The sequence below is a fragment of the Pteronotus mesoamericanus genome, unplaced genomic scaffold (genome assembly GCF_021234165.1).
Source record: "Pteronotus mesoamericanus isolate MK-2021 breed Mesoamerican mustached bat unplaced genomic scaffold, CSHL_Meso_final contig_263, whole genome shotgun sequence".
NCBI lineage: Eukaryota > Metazoa > Chordata > Mammalia > Chiroptera > Mormoopidae > Pteronotus > Pteronotus mesoamericanus.
In genome coordinates, this window is record NW_026555112.1 from 9,704,263 (window position 1) to 9,723,189 (window position 18,927).

Consider the following 18,927-nt stretch of genomic DNA (forward strand, 5'->3'; position numbering starts at 1 on the left):
ATGTCTTTAGCCCTGACTTTTCAGGATTTTAGTAGAAAATGGACATTAACCTTGACGTTAAAAATATTTTGAAGGGGCTTCTGTTTTAGAGAAATCAGATTTACTAGTTGACTATCAAGAAAGTAAACAAGTCTTCATCACAGTGGGTATTTACACATGAGATTTCATAATAGTTAAAATTGTCAAGCTAAGATGATTAAATGAATTCAGCGCCTTATCTATTTTCATACTTAATCACAAGACATCTGTTAGAGTGATGGGTATTAAATCTGACCCAGAGTTTCTTGATGAGTTCTTTCAGAATCATGGATTTCATGGATTTTAGACAATGTTTGACTGACTCAGCAAGTTGATTTTTTCAAATTTGCTTATGGCTCAGGAGCCAATTAATGTTAATAACGGTCCTGGCCCGGTTGCTCAGTTGGAACATTATTTCTACACCAAAAGGCTGCAGGTTTGATTCCTGGTCAGGGCACATCCCTAGGTTGTGGGTTTCATCCCCGTCAGGGTGCATGCAGGAGATAGCCAGTTGATGTTCCTCTCTCTCTCTCCCCCCAGCACCTTTCCCTGGCATCTCTGGGCCACACTGAAAGAAGAGTTGTCTTGGGCCACTCATTAAATACACAAACACTAATGAAAATTTATGAGCAAAAAAAGATTTTAAGTAAATTTACGATTTTTTGTTGGGCCACATTCATAGCCATCCTGGGCTGCATGTAACCTGCAGGCCTTGGGTCAGACACTTCTCCCTAAACTCAATAAACATATCCTCAGGTAAGAATTAACATATATATATATATATATATATAGCTCAACATTATTATATGTATTGTTTATTATAAATACCATTATAGGTAATAACATATAACTAATATTTATTATAGAGTGAATATTTTTATTTTTTTCACTAATATTTGTTCAATGCATGATTTATGCCAAGTACTAATCTAAGCACTTTCCAGATTGATCAATTCTTTTAATCTTCACATCAAACATCTTTTTAAAAATTACCATGTATTCATTTCCTTTTCACCACATTGTAATACATGCATAGAACACTTGGGATTTTATTGTCCTTCTGTCCAGAGTGTTCATTTGCCATGACTATCAAGCTAAGTTTGAGGCAATTGGATAAGGTCTCTGTGAGAAGAGCCAAGCCCCTAACTTCTGTAGTTGAAGCATGGAAGGCCAAGCTCCATTGACAGGAAATTCAGTCAGTCGTTGAACCAAGGCTTACTTGGGAGGGTTTGAAGAGACTGGTATTTAGAATTTCCTCTACTTAGAGACTGACCCTAAAATATTTGGTTGTGTCCTTTAGTCTGTTGCTTTATATGAGAAAGAGCCTTACAAGCTTCCTGTGTCTCCCTGCTTCCTGTTTCTTCCCTGCAATAGCCTATCTCTCACGTCCTTCCAGACATTGCTTATGCAGCAAAAATTTGATTATATCCCTCTGTTATTGAGAAAGAAAATATTCTTCTCCTTGACATACAAGTTTCTTGATTATCTGTCTTCTGCCTTCATATCTCACCCCATTCCCTGTGGTACATCCCTCCTTAGACATGCACATATAGCCTTTGAATTCTGGCAATAATTAATTTTTGCATCGTTTTTTTACTCACATATGCCTTTCCCTCACATTATTCCCTCTGTCAGGGTTACCATTGTATTAGTCGGGATTCTCCAGAGAAATATAACCAATAGGATATGTACAGATATACCTAAGAGGAGATTTATTATAAGAATTGGCCCACACAATTACGGTGACTGAGAAGTTTTACACTCTGGTGTCTGCAAGCTGGAGAACCAGGAAAGCTGACGGTGTAATTCAGTCTGAGTCCAAAGGCCTGACAACCTTAGATGCTGACTGTGGAAGTCCTGGTCCTAGTTTGAAGGCTCCAGGACCAAGAGTGCCAAGGTCAAAGTGCAGGAAAAGATGAATGTCACAGTGTAAGCAGAGAGTAAATCCACTCTTCCTTTGACTTCGTTCTGCTAAGCCCTCCACAGATTGGGTGATGTCCACCCCCACTGGGGAGGGTGGTCTTCTTTACTTCGCCTACAGACTCAGGTGTGAATACCCTCTGGAAACAGCCTCGCAGCATCCCTGCACCCAGCCAAGCTGGCACATAACATTAACCATTATAATAACCATCTTCTTTTTATTTGCCTCACAAACTCCTACTAAATCTTCAAGTCACAGATCAAATGAACTCTTCTGTAAATTCTCATACGCCCTTTACCTAAGCCAAATTAAGCAGCCTTTCCTTTATTCTGCAATTTTTATATTTACTACATGTTGCCATTACAGCACTTGTCATCCTCCACAGCACTTTCCCCCCTGGACTGTCAGGTCCTGGGGGGCAGAACAGGCCTCCTCCTCCCCCCGGGCCTAACACGGCCACGGGCACACAGGAGGCCTCAGTGGCTTAAGCTGTATTTGGCTTCTTCTCAAAGATTCAAACTTTTTGAGAAGCCTTAAAGGAAGGGGAAAGAAGAATTAAATCATGGAATTAGCATTTCTTAAAAGCAGGTATGCCCTGATTAAATATATCTGTATATCTATATAGAGAGATATATATCTATATAGATATATAGGCATATATACTTTGCTGTCTGCCAGAAGATTTTAGCATTTTAGACTTAAATTTCATTTCCTATTTTAGACCATACCCCAGTGCATAAGTTGTCAGATCTGTTTTGTAAAGGCTGGTATTTCTTAAGTGTTTCATGAAGTTTTTAGTTCAAAATAAAATTCAAGGCCGTAGGAGAAATTGAATCTGAGCTCCTGACTTCCCTTAGCATTTAAACACCAAAGTATAAATCTTGGAACATTTTCCTCCTTAAATCTTGGCTTCAGGATCCAGAACTCCATTGACCCACAACACTGCACAATTCTTGGAATGACTAATCTCTTTTCTTTTTCCTTGTCTTCCACCTCTGCTTTACATTTGTTTGTATTGCCAAGTGGCTGTCCTTTTATCTGGGAAAGAAGCATTGTTCTTATTGCATTATCTCTCTTCCTCCTAATTTTCATTGTCACTTTCTCCATAAGGAAAATAGATAAGTAATTTATATTTCTCCGTTCAGAGGACTTTCTTTAGAACAGGAAAAAATGAGATACTTATGCTTTTTAGTTAAAAATAGAATCGTTAGAATCTTCCTTTATACTATCCCACAGGAACAAACATTGTTCAATCCTAGTTCCTACCCCTGTATGGCAAGCTTTACAAGATAGGAAAGTAGGCTCACATAGAAACCATTGCTATTGTTCTTAGTTGAATATGCAATTTCTCTCCAATAGGGGCTTAGCCTTTTGATTTCAGTGGGCTTTTTTACCAGTCTCTTCAAAAATGACTAGTCTTTATTTGAAATATGTTGGAATAAGTAACCAATAGTCCCTTTTTTTCACTTTTGAAGCTGGGAATAAAAACCATTCCTTCTTGCGGTTGCTGCCCCGCCTCCTTCTTCTCTTTTTGCCTTTGGATGGACATGGAGACCAGGCTGCTCTGTGCTGAGTGTCAAACAAAACCATATGGTAGGTGGGGTGGGGTGTCATCCTCACTTTACCAAAGAAGAATGAAGCCACAGAACCTACCCAAGCAGAACGGTGCTCTTTCTGTTGCTCCGTGCTCCATCTCAAGCACAGACACAGCAAATATTTATATAGTGAAGAAGAGCCAAAATTCAAACCCATGGCCACCTGGCTCCAGGGTCTGGGCTCTTGACAATCATGCTGTGCTGGCTCTCGGTGAGGCAGTCTCGCCCTGGACACGCAGCTCCAGCATCCATGCACTGCAGACCGGGAGCACCCATGTGGAAATGACACGGAAGCTGCTGTCTTCTGGAATCACTGAAAAGCCCTTTGTTAGAGTGGAGTACAAATATCCAGTGATAGGTTTTACCCTTCTCCCACCTCTCCTTATTCTCTCCTGCTTTTTCCCAAGGATAATGAATGTAAGGTGAAGAATGGGAAGAGGAATAAACAGAAAAACTGGGTCAAGCTTTCAAGACAAACCTGCTGGCTGTGCACGGGCACTGAGCCTCCCTCCTGCAGAAGGGCCGGTTGCCTACCCTGTGCACCTTGCACAGGGCAGCAGTACGGAGTCGTGGCTAAAAGCTATGGCCTGGAACCAGGCTGCCAGGGCCATAGTCTAACAGGGTGACTTTACACAACTTACGGCCCCATGGATCTTATTTTCCTCCCCTGTGAAAGATGATGACAATGGTACTTCACTGAGTTGTCGGAAAGTATCATGAGCTAATGCATGCAGAACATTTAGAATCTGACCAGAGTAAATGAGTGTTTGCTATTAGTTTATATAAGAGAACGTTTAAAAGATCAGACACATGGCAGGTGCTCAATGAACACAAGCTCCCTTTTTTAAATATGGTGTAGATCAGAAGACACATTCATTGAGAAGTACATGCCTTTTGTCTGTTACCTTGGTGCTGGGACAAATAGGTACTTAGTGCATTTGTGAGTGGTTAGCCAGTCTTTTTTTAACTCTTCTCCAGAGGCTCTTCTTTATACCTTCCTAAATATCATTTTCCTACTTAAACAAATTTGATAACTGCCACTTCGGCCAAATCATTTTACCCATGTTAACTGATTCATCTAGCAACACCTATTGAAACAGATAGTATGTTACATTTCTCTTCTGTTCATGGAAACTGGAGTCACATAAGCATCTTTCTCTCATTCATTTCTTCTTTCTCTATGGCCACAATAAACACTCAGATTTCTAAGTTTTAATTCCTCTAATCTCAGATGACATTTTCTAGGCAGTAAACCAGTTTTCTCTACTAACCTATAAATGGCATATGTTCAAAGCTACATCCCCACCTCCTAGCAAAAATGCGTGGAACAAGAAGTGCTCTGTAAGTATTTGCTGAAGGTGTCAGTCAACGCTGAAGGATGAATAAAATAGAAAAAGAAGCATCTTCCTCCCCCATTAACTAACAGCCTAATTAAGGGATGTCTGAAATTAATCAGAATATTAGCTGCCTTCTACTTTTAAAAGAGAAAATTAATTTTAGAAACCTAAATTAATCTCATGGATTTACTTTAATACAAGTGTAACAGTTTTCAGACAGTATCCTTGAGTAAGTATACATTCGTCTCAGTTGGCTAGGCCTTTGATGGTGACATGATGCACGGTGAGGACAGTGAAGAACATGCCAAAAGTAAGCCAGTCCTCCACCTTTAAGCATCACCGGACCATTATGATAGAGGACAGGATATTAGAGTTTGGACTTAGTGTGTGAGCTGCCTCAAATTCTCTTTTTGTAAATACAGAATGGTTTGCTCCCTCACTGTATTCAAGTCTCTATTCAAATGTCCCTTTTTCAGAGAGGCATTCTCTAATAATTTTGTCTGAGATAAGTCACTTCCCTCTCCCACCATTCTTTATTTCCTTTTCATCCTTTTTAAAAAACATTAACACTAGGTTTATTCAGGGATGATTGACCTACAATAAACTGCACAAATGTAAAGTGTAGTTTGATGGTTAACAGATAGATATACCTGTGAAACTATCACCGCAATCAGGAAAATAAACATCCTTCACCTCCAAAAGTGTCCTCATGTCCCTTTGTCATCCCTGCCACTCTCCTTCTTCTCATCCTCAGGTAGCCATTGATCTATTGCCCATCACTGTAGATAAGTTTGCATTCTCCAGAATTTTATATAAATGGAATCATACAAAATGTAGTATTTGGAGGGGGTCTAGTTTCTTTTACTCTGCATAATTATTTTTACATTCATCCATGTGATGCATGCATGAATTTGTTCCTCTTCATTGCTGAGTAATATTCCATTGCATGAATATGCCACAATTTGTTTATCTATTCATCTGTTTATGGACATTGAAGCTGTTTCCAGTTGTTGGCTGCTATGAACATTCATGTATAAGTCTCTGAATGGCATATGCTTTCATTTTACATGGGTAAATATCCAGCAGTGCTATAGCTGGGCCAGGTAGTACATGTATATTGACTTTTTAAGAAACACTCAAACTATTTCCTGGGGTAGCTGTGCCATTTTACATTCCCACTGGCCATGCCTGAGAATCCCAGTTGATCCACATCATTGTTGACCCTTGGTATGGTCAGCTTTTTTGATTTTAGACATTTTAGTAAGAGACATCGCATTATGGTTTTCATTTGTACTTTCTTAATATCTAATGATGAACATCTTTTCATGTGCTTATTTGCTGTGTATATGTCTTCCCTGGTAAAATGCCTGTTTAAATATTTAGCTCATTTAAAATAATTGATTTGTTGTTTATTTATTACATTTTTAGTTTTTTATATATTGTGATACAAGTCTGTTATTAGATATAATTTACAAATCTTTCTGCTCATCTGCAGCTTGTCTTTTAATTCTCATAATAATGTCTTTTGAAGAGTAGAATTTTTAAATTTTGATGAATTCTAATGATTATTTTTTCTTTTCTAATTGTGCATTTGTTGCCTTGTCCAAGTTCAAGATTTTCTCTGAAATTTTTTCCTAAATTTTCTTCTAGAAGTTTTATAGTTTTAGATTTTACATTTAAAACTATGATTATTATATAAAGTACAAGATATGGATTGAAATCCATTTGTTTTCATATGGATCTCCAGTTGTTCCAGCACCATTCATTGAAAAGGCTCTCCTTTCTTCACCAAATTGCCTTTTCACCTTTGTCAAAAATCAATCAGCCTTCTGGGTGTCAGGTTGTTTCTATACCCTTTATTCTGTTCAATTTATCTCTTTGTCTATCTTAAGAGTAATACACTGCTGTGTTAATGACCATAACGTTATATTGTCTTAACTTCAAATAGCACACCTTTTCCAATTTTGTTCTTTTTTAGAGTTATTTTGATTATTCTTGGTCCTTTGCATTTCCATAGAAGTTTTAGGAAAAGTTTGACAATGTACACACACACACACATTTAAGCCTCCTGGAATTTTGATTGGAATTACATTGAATCTATCGATAAATTTGGGAAGAACTGACATGTTAACAATGTTGAGTCCTTCAATCCATGAATATGGTTTATCTTTCTATTTATTTAGCTCTTATATGATTTCTTTCAGCAGTGCTTTATAATTTTAAGTGTGTAGGTCTGACAAATTTTTGGCAGATTTATTCTTTATGATTCCCTGTTTTGTATGCTGTTGTAAATTATGCAATTTTTTGCTTCAAGGTCTGATTGTACATTGTTAGTATAGAGAAATATAATTGACTTTTGTATATTGAATTTGTATCCAGCAACCTTGCTAAATGTATTATTCTAGTAGCTTTTTATGTGTATCTCATAGAATTTTATACATAGATAATCATGTGATATGTGAACAGAAACAGTTTAACTTTTTCCTTTTAATCTGGACACATTTTTTTAAATTTTCCATAATTTATTATGCTAGCGACAATTCCAGTACAATGTTAGATAGAAATGGTGAGAGTGGGCATCCTTGCCTTTTTCTGAACTCAGCAGGAAAGTATTCAATCTTTCACAAGTAGGTTGTTTATAGATGCCTTTTTATGAGGTTTAAGAAATTCCTTTCTAGTTTTCTGAGAGTTTTTATGAGAAATGGATGTTGATTTTTTTCAAATGATATTTTTCTGCATCTACTGAGAGGATCATATGGTTTTTCTTTAGTCAGTAATATGGTAAGTTACATTAATTGGTTTTTGAATGTTAAAGAAAGCTTGCATTATTGAGATAAACCCAACTTGGTCATGATTTATTATTTTTATATAATATTTACTATATTTGTTGAGATTTAGAGAATTTTTACATGTGTATGCATGACAAACATTGGTCTATCATTTTCTTTTCTCACCACGTCTATATGATTTTGGTATCAGAGTCATGCTGAATTCATGTCTTGAATTATAAAAGATTTTAAGTATAAACATAATTACTTTAATAGAAAGGTATTCAGGTAGGAAACTCTTCATGAGTGAGCTTTGATAGTTGTGTCTTTCAAGAAATTTATCCATTTCACTTCAGTTGTTGAATTTATTAGCATAAAATTATTCATAGTATTTCTTTGTTATCCTTAGTAATACCTGTAGTATTGCTAAGTCTCTGTAGGGCTATCACTTCTTTCATTCTTGATATTGGTAAATTATTTATTCTGGGTTTTTCCCTGGTTAGCCTGACCAGTGCTTTATCAATTTTATTGGCTATCTCTAATAATAGTTCCTGGTTTCATTGATTTATTCAGTTGGTTTTTCCTTTTTCTATTGTATTTATTTTTTAATTTTTTAAATTTCTGCTTACTTGTAGGATTTTAGTTTTCTCATTTCTTAAATTGGATGATAAAATTATTGATTTGAAATCTTTATTTCTAATATAAATATTAGATGCTATAAGTTTCTCTTTAAGTATCACTTTAGCTACATTTACAAATTTTGATATGCTGTATTTTATTCTCATTTAGTTCAAAATATTTTGGGGTATATGAGAAAGTATTATGAAAAGTACAAATAAAAACAAATATCAAGATGGAGAAGGTTATGAGGATATAACAGTGCTCAAAAAATCTTTACAATAATTAAATCCAAATTGATATGATAAATACATTGTGAGAGTTCAACATAAATATTAAATAAGGGTTCATTAAATAGAAGAAATATACTATAAGTAAAATACTAGTAATAAGCTAGAACAAAATTTTTAAAATGATTCTCAGCAAAACCTAAGAATATGTTGGCAATAGGTAAAGGAAAAGCATTTTGGAAATTACAACACATGATTGTAGGAAAGGGAGAATAAAGAAAAAATATTCTGAAAGCCTAATTTTACTGGAGTAGGTGAGAAATAGAGTGTATTGAAGAGGGAATTCGTATCTTATTTTCAAATAATTCTAAAAAAGTATATCTGATATCTAGAGTAGGAAAAAGAAATCATGAATGAAGTGGAGAAGTATGACAAAATCTCAAATTTCAGAAGGGAAAAATGGAATGAATAGGAATAGCACCAGACCAACAAAACTGAAGAAAAAGAAAATAAGGAAACAAAGTTGTAAATAAATATAAACATATAATAAGATGAAATGGTTAAAATAAAACATGGTTTTTCATTACCCTAAATGTATTTGCCCATTAAAATGTAAACCACCAGACTTTAAGTTTTTTAATAATTCCAGATTTAAAATAATTCATTATAGGCTATTTAATACAGACATCTTTTTTAAATGATCATTTAAAAAAGTTAAAAATAACAGGGTAGACATCAAAAACATGATCATCAAAGGAAAAGTTGATACACTGACTTCATGAAAATTCATGACCTTAGCTCTGCAAAAAACTGAAGCAAATCAAAGACAGACTACAGACTGGGAGCAAATATTGGTGAATAAAAATTCTACAAAGACCTGGTATTGATAATATATAAAGAACCCTCAAAATTCAATAATATCAAAACCAAACAATCCAGTTAGAAAATAGGTAAAGGACATGAACCAACATTTTACCAGAAAGGATGTGTGGATGCCAAATAAACACATGAAAATATGTTCAACATCATTGGCCCTGAGAGAAATGCAAATTAAAACCACAATGAAGTATTACTACACACCTATCAGAATAGCTAAAAAAAATTTTTTTTAAATAGTGATTGCACCAAATTCTGGTGAAGATGCAAAGAAACTTTATCTCTCATATATTTCTAAATAGAATGTAAAATGGTACAACTACTCTGGAAAGTAATATGACAGTTTATTATAAAATGAAACATGTTGTTTACCACATGACCCAGCAATTGCACTCTTGGACATTTATCCTACAGAAAAGAAAACTTATGTTCACAGAAAAACCTGTATACTAACAATCATAAAAGCTTTATTCATAACAGCTAAAAGCTGGAAGTGACCCAAATGTCTTTCAATGGGTGAATCATTCATCAGACTCTGATATATCAATACTATGGAAAACTACTCAGCAATAAAAAGAAATGAGCTACTGATACACAGAATAACTTGTATGGATTTCAAGGGATTATGCTGAATGGAAAAAGACCATCCCAACCTTGCATATTGTATGATTCCATGCATCTGACATTCTTGAAATGACAGAATGATAGAGGCAGAGAACAGATTAGTAGTAGCTCATGGGGGAGGGAGGGAGATGGCTATGGCTATCAAAGAATATCAAGAAGGGTCCTTGTGATGGTGCTATATTTATCTTCACCTTGATTATGGTCACATGATCTACATGTGATAAAATTGCAAAGACTTAAATGCATACAATATATACATGCACACACACAAATGAGCTCATGTACAACTGGTGAAATCTGAATAAGATCAATGGATTTTACCCATGCCAATTACCTAATTGTGATATCATGCTATAGATGTAGAAGATGCTACCATTGGGGGAAACCAGCTGAAGTCTATACAGAATCTCTTTCTTATTATTTCTTATAACTGCATGTGAATCTATAATTAACTCAAAATAAAAAGTTTTTAAAAAGAAAATGAAGGAATGGGCCTGGAGAGAACATGCAAAGAAATGAAGAAAATAAGGGTATCAAAACTGTGGACTATTATGCACTTATTTTAAAGAATAAATTATAGCTTATCATTCACTTGGTGGAATTTCCACCAGGCTTTGTTGTAAGAGAAAAGTAAGGTTCAGAAAAGTGAGTGGGATATGATTTTATTTTTATGAAGAAATGTCCAAAAATACCCCCACATATACATATCATATACATATGCATATATATTTGTACACGTCTGTATCTGTGGCAATTGGTGAATGTATATGAAAGATACACACTAGTTTGTCAACATGAGTTACCTGAAGGAGATGATGGATAATACAGATAGTGCGGAGGGACTCGGGGAAGGAGCCATCAAAAAAAGTGGAAAAAGAAAAAAAACTAGAGAGCACTAAAAATAGCAGTATATACAAAACAATAACAATGGACACATATACAGTTGTATGTATTTTGTTCTTATAAATTTAAAGAAAATCTAAGAGTTATTTTTATCATTTGAATTTTATTATTATTCCATAATTATCAATTGATTGAGGTATAAATTGTATAACATTCAATTCACCCATTTAAAGTGTATAATTCAGTGGTTTTTAGCATATGCACGGAGCTGTGCAACTATCACTACAGTCAATTTTAAACCATTTTTATCACCTTAAAAAGAAACCCCACATCTGTTAACAGTCACTGACCTTTTACCTCCAAGCCTCTCTTTCTACTGCTAGGCAACCACTAATCTACATTCTCTTCCTATAGATTTACCTTTTCTGGATATTTCATATAAATGGAATCCTACAAAATATATGGTATTTTGCAAATGGCTTCTTTCACTTATCATAATGTTTCTAAAGTTCAGCCATGTTGTTGCATCTATCAGTAATTCATTTTATCGCCACACAATATCCCATTTTATGGATCTATCACACAGAATTTATCCACTCAAGGGTACAGCCTTGCCCATGGGCACAGTCATCCTGGGATGACAGTGGTCATAGCAGAGGTCCCGTCCTGTCTTTCCCTAACCTTTCTTTTAAGCTTTATGCCTCATTTGGGATCACACCCAGATATTAGGCTCCACTAGTTGCCAGCAATTTCTCTCTTGTTTTTGACAGCTCCCTGAGCTGTCGAATTATTCCAGAGTCTGGCCCAATGAAATCGAGCAGGAGTAGACATTAAGGCCAGCCTTGGAAGTGTGTTAGTACCCCAAGAGGGCACCTCTTCACTGTCTCTCTTTCTGATTCTCTAAAACTAGCTGGCCTACCACTAAGCTTGTTGCCCTAAGGGAGCTACTAGTCAGTCTCCTTTTACTTGCTTATCATAAAAATCTCCTTTGTTTTCAATAACCTACTTAGGCTTGAACTTTCTCATACTCTATTTCAAATAAAATCAGTTTCTTGGGATAGAGCTTTACAGCTCTCTCTACTCTTCCCTTTGGTGAGATCTTTGAACCACCATTCTGGACTCGTTTTCTCAGCTGGACTTTCCGGGCATGGAACCTCAGGCCTGTGGTCAAGCTGGATGAGGGCAAGGAGGGCCTCGCTTCTCTCAGTCTGCCACAGTGTGATAGATTTGCATGAGCAAAGGGAGCCCGTGGCATCTCAGCCACCCATGCACAGAAATTTAACCTCTGCAACTTGGAGTTAGAGGGAATTAGAAATGTTACTGGCCTGCCCCTTTTGATAAGATACCATATCCTGTGGATGGGAGCTGAGGAGAGACAGAGTCCCGTCCTCTTGGGCACAGCCACCCAGAGTGGAGTTTCTTTCCAGCTGAGCTGGGAGGGAAGGGAGAAGAAGAGCTAGTCATGGCTCCAGTGCCGCAGATGCTCTCTGTTCTTACCGAGTTTTAGTAGATATTCTTGAATAAATGTTTCTTCATCTTCTGCATGTTTTTGAGATAATTCCCAGAGATTCTAAATAGTTGTTTTATTTTTCTATCCAGTTATGCTTGTTTGGCTTGGGATAGGGTCCGTGGCACACTTTACACTGCCATTCGGGAAGTGGAACCCTCAGGATTATTTTTTTTAAAGGCTGGGTCAAAGAAAATTCCTGGTTTCATCAGACATTCTGAGCTTCAATTCCCTTATCTATAAATGGGGATAATAATCCACGCCACACTGCTTAGGACATAGTAGCCCAGAATAACCCTACGTTCCTTCTTTCCCTCCTCTTATCTCACTTTTGGGACTTAGGGAAGTTCTAGTTGAATACAGGTGCCTGCCTAATAATGCATTGTTATGCTTTCATAATTTTAAGACTTCAAGAAAGTATTTCGAATAAAGTGAGAAATATGAGTATACTTAAACACTATTAAAAATGGCCTTCAGACCTGGACCAGGTTTCTGTTAGAGGTTTGGCTCATGAGAAAATACTTTTACTAAATAACTTTAACAACATGACTCAAGGCCCTTTCTTCTTCCTCCCTCTGCCTTACCACCTCCCTTACCCAATTCTCTCCTAACTCATATACCCCCAGCATTATAACCTTTCACCAAAATATGAGAACTCTGAGTATAAATTGAATGATTGAACAGTTAAAAGGATAAAATTCAATCAGTTTCTAAAATAATTTGTCAAGTGATTAGTACCCATTATTTTCTCTGAGCTGTTTTTATATAACATTCTAGACCTTGAAACCCCCCTCTAGATAGATAGATAGATAGATAGATGGACAACCTCCTTCTATTAGTAAATGAAAACCCCATGAAAGTCAAGTTCCATTGGCATTCATTTATTTAACAAAGATGATTTAATTCCTCAGATGTGTGTGGCACTCTTCTCTGTACTTCAGCCCTGGTATGCACCTTAGAGATGAGATGGGATTTGAGGAGCTGGTCAGCCGTCATATATCTTACCAAGTCAGAACATTATTGTGATGTTTGCCCAGTTTTTATGTAGCTTATTCACCTACTCATAGCTTAAAACGATCAAGGGGAACAATGTGGATGTGGCTCTAGGAGAGGCTGTAATTAATGCTTAATTTCATTCCCCCTCATACCAGTGTTAGAGGTATCCAAGGAGAAATAGTGTTTGTTCTTAACTTCTTATGCAGGTAATGTTGTGCAACCAGAATCTCTTAAAATTGATTTCTAGACTGCTACAAACTTTTTGACCTTCTTAAAAGATCTGGAACCAATCAGGGACAAATTATTATCAAGTAAAACATAGGGAGAGGATAATAAAGAAAAATTCACCTGAAAATTCTATTTAGAAATCCATCTACCTTCTTTAATAAAGAATTCACATACTTGGGAAAGATTTAAAAACAAAAATAAACTTTTAAATCAAAAGTAGGAGGATTCTGTGTAGTTTGAATTGTGAAAATGAAGTTCCATTATTTGGGTTAGCAGACTCATACTGATTCCTTAATGTGTGCGGTGCTAGGAAGCCATAGTCCTACATTCAAGAATAAGTCTTGTGCACTAATAACTCTAATGTTAGACAGAAAGTACTTGTTATAATGGAAAGTCTAAAAATGCCACTTAAGATAGATAAAAAGTGATTTATTCCTGTTAGGGGGAACTAGAGAAGGTTTCATAAAGAGTCACCTGATTCTAAGCCAACGAAGGGGCAAAAACATGGGGACTTAATAAAGCCAACAGAAGTATAATATGTTAACAGGCTGCCTTTAGAGACCAGCCAGTAATCCCAACTAATGGGAACACTGGGGAGAGGGAAATAAAGATGTATTATTTGTAGTAGATCATAAAGAGGCCTCAAAATACCATCAAAGAAGTTGAGAGTTTATTTTGAAGCCAACTGAAAACCATGGAACAGTTTTGGAAAAGGGAGTGATAATCAAAATAGTATCTTAGAGAACTTATTCTGACACCTACATATAACACAGGTTTTTTGAAAAATCAGGGGTGGGAAGACCAATGTTGTAGCCACTGCTGTCTTAAGCCAGGTGACCTGAATGAGGAGAGCAGAATTAAAGTCAATCGAAGTTCCATAAATGTGAAACAGAAAACAGAATCAAAGGAATAGAGGCCAGAGATGCCACAGTGAGGGGCGCCAAGAGCTTAGAAACTGATGTCAACAGTGAAAGAGAGAGTATGAGAGACATTTTCAAGTTTAATGTCTGTGTTCCAGGAGGTTGACAATGTTCCTAAAAAGAGAAAGGAAACAGAGAAAGATAAGGTTTGGGCAAAGAAGAAAAACGATGTTTCATTTATTCAATAAATAATCAGTGAGCATTTACTATGTTCCAGGCACTGTTCTGGAGGCGGGGGTTAATGGGAGTTATTTTTAATTTTTAAAATACTGTTTGTGAAAAAAAGCACTGTTCCCAGTCTGTGGGACTCCAAAGGCAGAGCTGGAGCCAGTGAGTAGAGTCAGGTGGGAAGTAGAATATCTTTCTAATAAATGGAGTCTTCTTGATAAGTAGGAAGAGCTCTGTTACAGGCAGGGTTCAAGCATAAACTAGATGACATTCTCCCAGGAACACTGTAACTAGGGGCTCCTCTGGAAGGGGCTGGTGGGGAGGGGGAAGCTAGGAGGAGAGGAGGTTAGACTAACCTTTCTGCAAGTTCTTACCCAGTCTGAAGTAAGAACCTATTCTTTCTGATGATCTAGCCCTTTGGGTTCTATTATTAATCTCTCGTTTCTCTTAATTATTAAATTAATTACTCAATCTGTCTGCCATTCAGTAAAACTCACACATTTACATCTGTTATTCTTGAATTATTTTTGGTTAGGGCTTCTCTTCTTTATTAAAAAAAAAAATCTATCCAGTAATGTTACCTTTATAGCTAATTTAGAATGGTAACCCTGGAAGACACGGGTTATAAATATCAGAGGGGAAAAGGATTTCTTGTGCCCGATGATATTTTTGTTTGGAAGAAGCCATGCAAACGAGAAATGAATTATCTTGACTTCAAGATCGCGATGCAGTTTCTGTATTTTGCAGTAATTCAAAAATGGGGGAAAAACAGGGATCTCAGAGAAGTTCCTTTTGATACAGCATGTTAAAGAAAGAGAATCATTTTCCAAACACTGGAAAGCTTTAGATCACAAACATTTATCTGTGCTGCATTTTAGACAGAAGAAGAAAGAGGAGGAAAGAAAGGGGCAAAGGGAACCTGTAGGGAGCTCCGCTATAAGCTATAGTTAAAGCTTTGCATTTCCTGGTGTCTTTTGAAACGTAAAATTCCACAACAAATAGCTCTGTAATGCATAACCGGTATGAAGATTCAATTCAGATTTAAGCACTTTGGTTTGCTTTTGAATCTTGCTATTTTCTGCATTTGTTTTGACTGCTCTCATCATTCAAGATTGACGCTTGGATGGGTGTGTAGGAGGAAGCAGCTTACAGCTTGCAGACAAAAAAAAATATCTGCCTTATCTGATGGCTATTATTGAAAATGCGAGGTGTAGCCTGGGCTGGGTAATGAAGGGGAGCGAGCGAGGGGGAGCAGGGAGCATGGAGCTGCATACTGATGAGTGTAGGAGTACTTGATAAAAAGAATTCTGGCTGCCGGCCGTGCATTGCTCATTGTGGAGTACTCCAACAATCACATAGAACGCAGACCAGCCTAAGCCGACAGCTTGATGTGCCTTCTTCTGCTGCCCGGTTTTGGGGGCTGTATGACGTACTGGTCGGTAGTAAAGATTAATATGTAAGAAATGTGGAGCTAGGATCAAGTCATACTCCGCAGCCTGCCTGGCAAACTATGTTTTACTTCTGACTTTGCTCTCTCGCTGAGAACATTAATCTGTCAAGCTGGCGGGCTCCTTTGATAGCAACTTTCCCCGGAGCATGATGTGGCAATGCCACCTCTCAGCCCAGGACTACCGCTATTACCCCGTGGACGGCTACTCCCTGCTTAAACGCTTCCCTCTTCATCCTCTTACAGGACCCAGATGCCCTGTCCAAACAGTGGGACAATGGTTGGAAAGCATTGGGCTACCTCAGTACGAGAACCACCTGATGGCTAATGGATTTGACAATGTGCAGTTTATGGTAAGATGCTCTCTGTGTCCACAGAGCTGCCTTTTGTCTGTCTTTGCTTCTTATGTGTCTTACAGGGCGCACAGGCAGCCTGATTTGCACCAAAACTGGTCAGTTTTATATATGTAACTGCATCAGAAAATCGGATGCCCTTAGGACTGAACTTGCTGTGTGCATATAGACACTTGCTGAAAAATGATGTCTATAGGCATCCGTATACATATGTATTATATGAATGAACCGGTGAGAGTACTATTTATAGGCAGTGAGAGAAGATTAACATTCATATCCTCCCTGTCATTCTTTGTGTGATTTTTATAAATTTGTAATCACAGAATATTCGGTTAGATTATAGCACTCTTCAGTTGATTCTAGATTCCTAAAAACATATTTCATTTGAGCATCAGCATTTAGTGATTAGACAATTTGTTTTGTTTACAGTGTGAAGCTCATTTTTTTTCCTGATAATTGTTTGATAAGCAGTTTAAATTGTATGGACGACCTTCAATTCGTCAGCACACTCCTTCAGATGGACAGTTATGGAGAGCATTCACTTTCTTACACATGCGGACTGAGGAGCATTGAAGTATTGTTTATTATTTTTGGTAGAAAACAAACACTTCCATCAGTTAGCTGTCAATATTTAGAAAGAGAGCCTGATGGACTAAGTACATTCATGTATTTCTGAATCCTGGTCTGCATGCAATCTAAACCTGCTGTGTGCAAACTTCTCACTGTGGGGAATATAGGTGAGGCAGGAGGATGGGGCGATGTGCAGACCCGGAACACAGCTTTCTAATCACTTAGATACCTCCCCCGGTTCTCATCAGTTTCCCTTGTTAAGTTACGTCACCATCCTTGCTACCTTTCCTGGCTTTTAAGGTCCCATCACATGTATTGCCTATCCCTAAATTTAGAGAGGGCTTCACAGCACAGGCATGTAGCATGCAAATGGCTTGTAGAAATCATTAATAGCTATTTCTAAATAAAATGCTGGGGTCGACACCTGTAGCTTATTAATACCAGAATTGATAACCAAATACTGAGCTAGTCATGTCTTTTTATCTCCATTGGAGATTATTTTTCTCTAAGCCTGACCTGACTATTGTAGATTTGAAAATTACTCAAATTGTTAAACTTCTGCTTTTTCTCCAAAAATATGTGCACCTCATGAGCTTTTCTAAAAAAGCTACATAAATGCATCAAAACATATGAGCTCTAAGTAATTGTATATATAGAATTCTTTATGAACCTATTTTTTTATAGTGAAATACACAGCTACTGTTATTTTTCTGGTGTTTAAGAATACCATCACTGATTAGACAGGCAAGATATTGTGAGTACTGAAATAGGGAAAACGTAAGATTTCTTCAACTGCCATCAGAGTCTTAGGATGCTGAGCAGATTTAGGACAGAGTTAGGGCACTAAACAGATGACATCAAGACTTAGAGGAACTATCACACATAATGAAAGTCTTTGCATGGTTACTTATGTTTACTGCGCATTTTGATAAGTATTCCTTCTCCTATCTCTACCTGAGATAAGACTTTCTCATTCCTACTCCTCAACCCTTGTCCAAGTTTATTCTGGTCCCATAAGAAGTTAAGTAGGTTTTTTGATTCTCTGGAATACTTGGCTGCTTTGAAATTTTTTAATTCAGCATGATTTTCCTCTGCATTTCAAACACTTTCCAGCAAATATAATCCTTGTTTTGAAAGCTTGGAATGGAAAGATTAATCAAACAGGTTTCAAATAAGTATTTGGCGATCATAACAAACATTTGTGAATGAACTATGTATAAGCACGCCAAAATGTACCTGGGAGGCAGACGCCCTGTACGCACATGGCAAAACCAGGCTCTGGCCTTCTCCATAGGTTATTGTCTTTATTTTTTTAATCCCAAGTATTCCAAGTATTGTATGTAATTTTCTATAAATTAAGAAAACATGGTTAATTCAGATTAGTCAGCCAAACACTTTCTTCAGGAGACAGAATGAATTTTTAAAAACTTCTAAATGAATTATCATTTAGAGGAATTTCTTATTTATGAAAATGAAGTAAATCATAAAATAATGTTGCCAATTATTGCTTTATATGCTGCTGCCCCGATTTATTTGCTACTGCTGTCATAAAAAATCAATTTCTGCCTTTATAAAAATTATTTATTGATCTCCAGAATCTAATTTATTTCATTATGAACTTAGTTAAAGTACACTAATATGATCGGCCCACTTTAAGGAACAGATTTCATTAATGTGGGGAAAAATCTGTTAGAGCTGCTCAGTCTCCACTCAGTATCATATTCTAGCTTTTGTTTTTCTTGAAGCACATTCTGACCTGCATTTATTCATCCTGTTGCCTAAGCAACAAGCATCACACTCCTGTTAACTATGATGTGGTGCAGGTCTTATCAGCTTTTGAGAGCAAGACAGTAGAGCCATCAAAAAGATATAATTAATGTTCATTGAAACATCACAGTACATCCATGC

The 18,927-nt window shown here is 36.7% G+C and overlaps 1 protein-coding gene across 6 annotated transcripts in view; it reads left to right on the plus strand.

The window, feature by feature from the left end:
* ANKS1B (ankyrin repeat and sterile alpha motif domain containing 1B) overlaps window positions 1–18,927 on the plus strand; it is an 811,229-nt gene that overhangs the window by 456,728 nt on the left and 335,574 nt on the right. For 4 of the 6 annotated variants that reach the window (XM_054574655.1, XM_054574656.1, XM_054574657.1 and 1 more), the window contains exon 15: window positions 16,343–16,449. In XM_054574655.1, coding sequence (XP_054430630.1) covers window positions 16,343–16,449 — 107 coding nt within the window. Of the gene's footprint in view, window positions 1–16,245; window positions 16,450–18,927 lie in introns of those variants that run through there. The other 2 variants (XM_054574660.1, XM_054574659.1) reach the window with 1 other exon arrangement.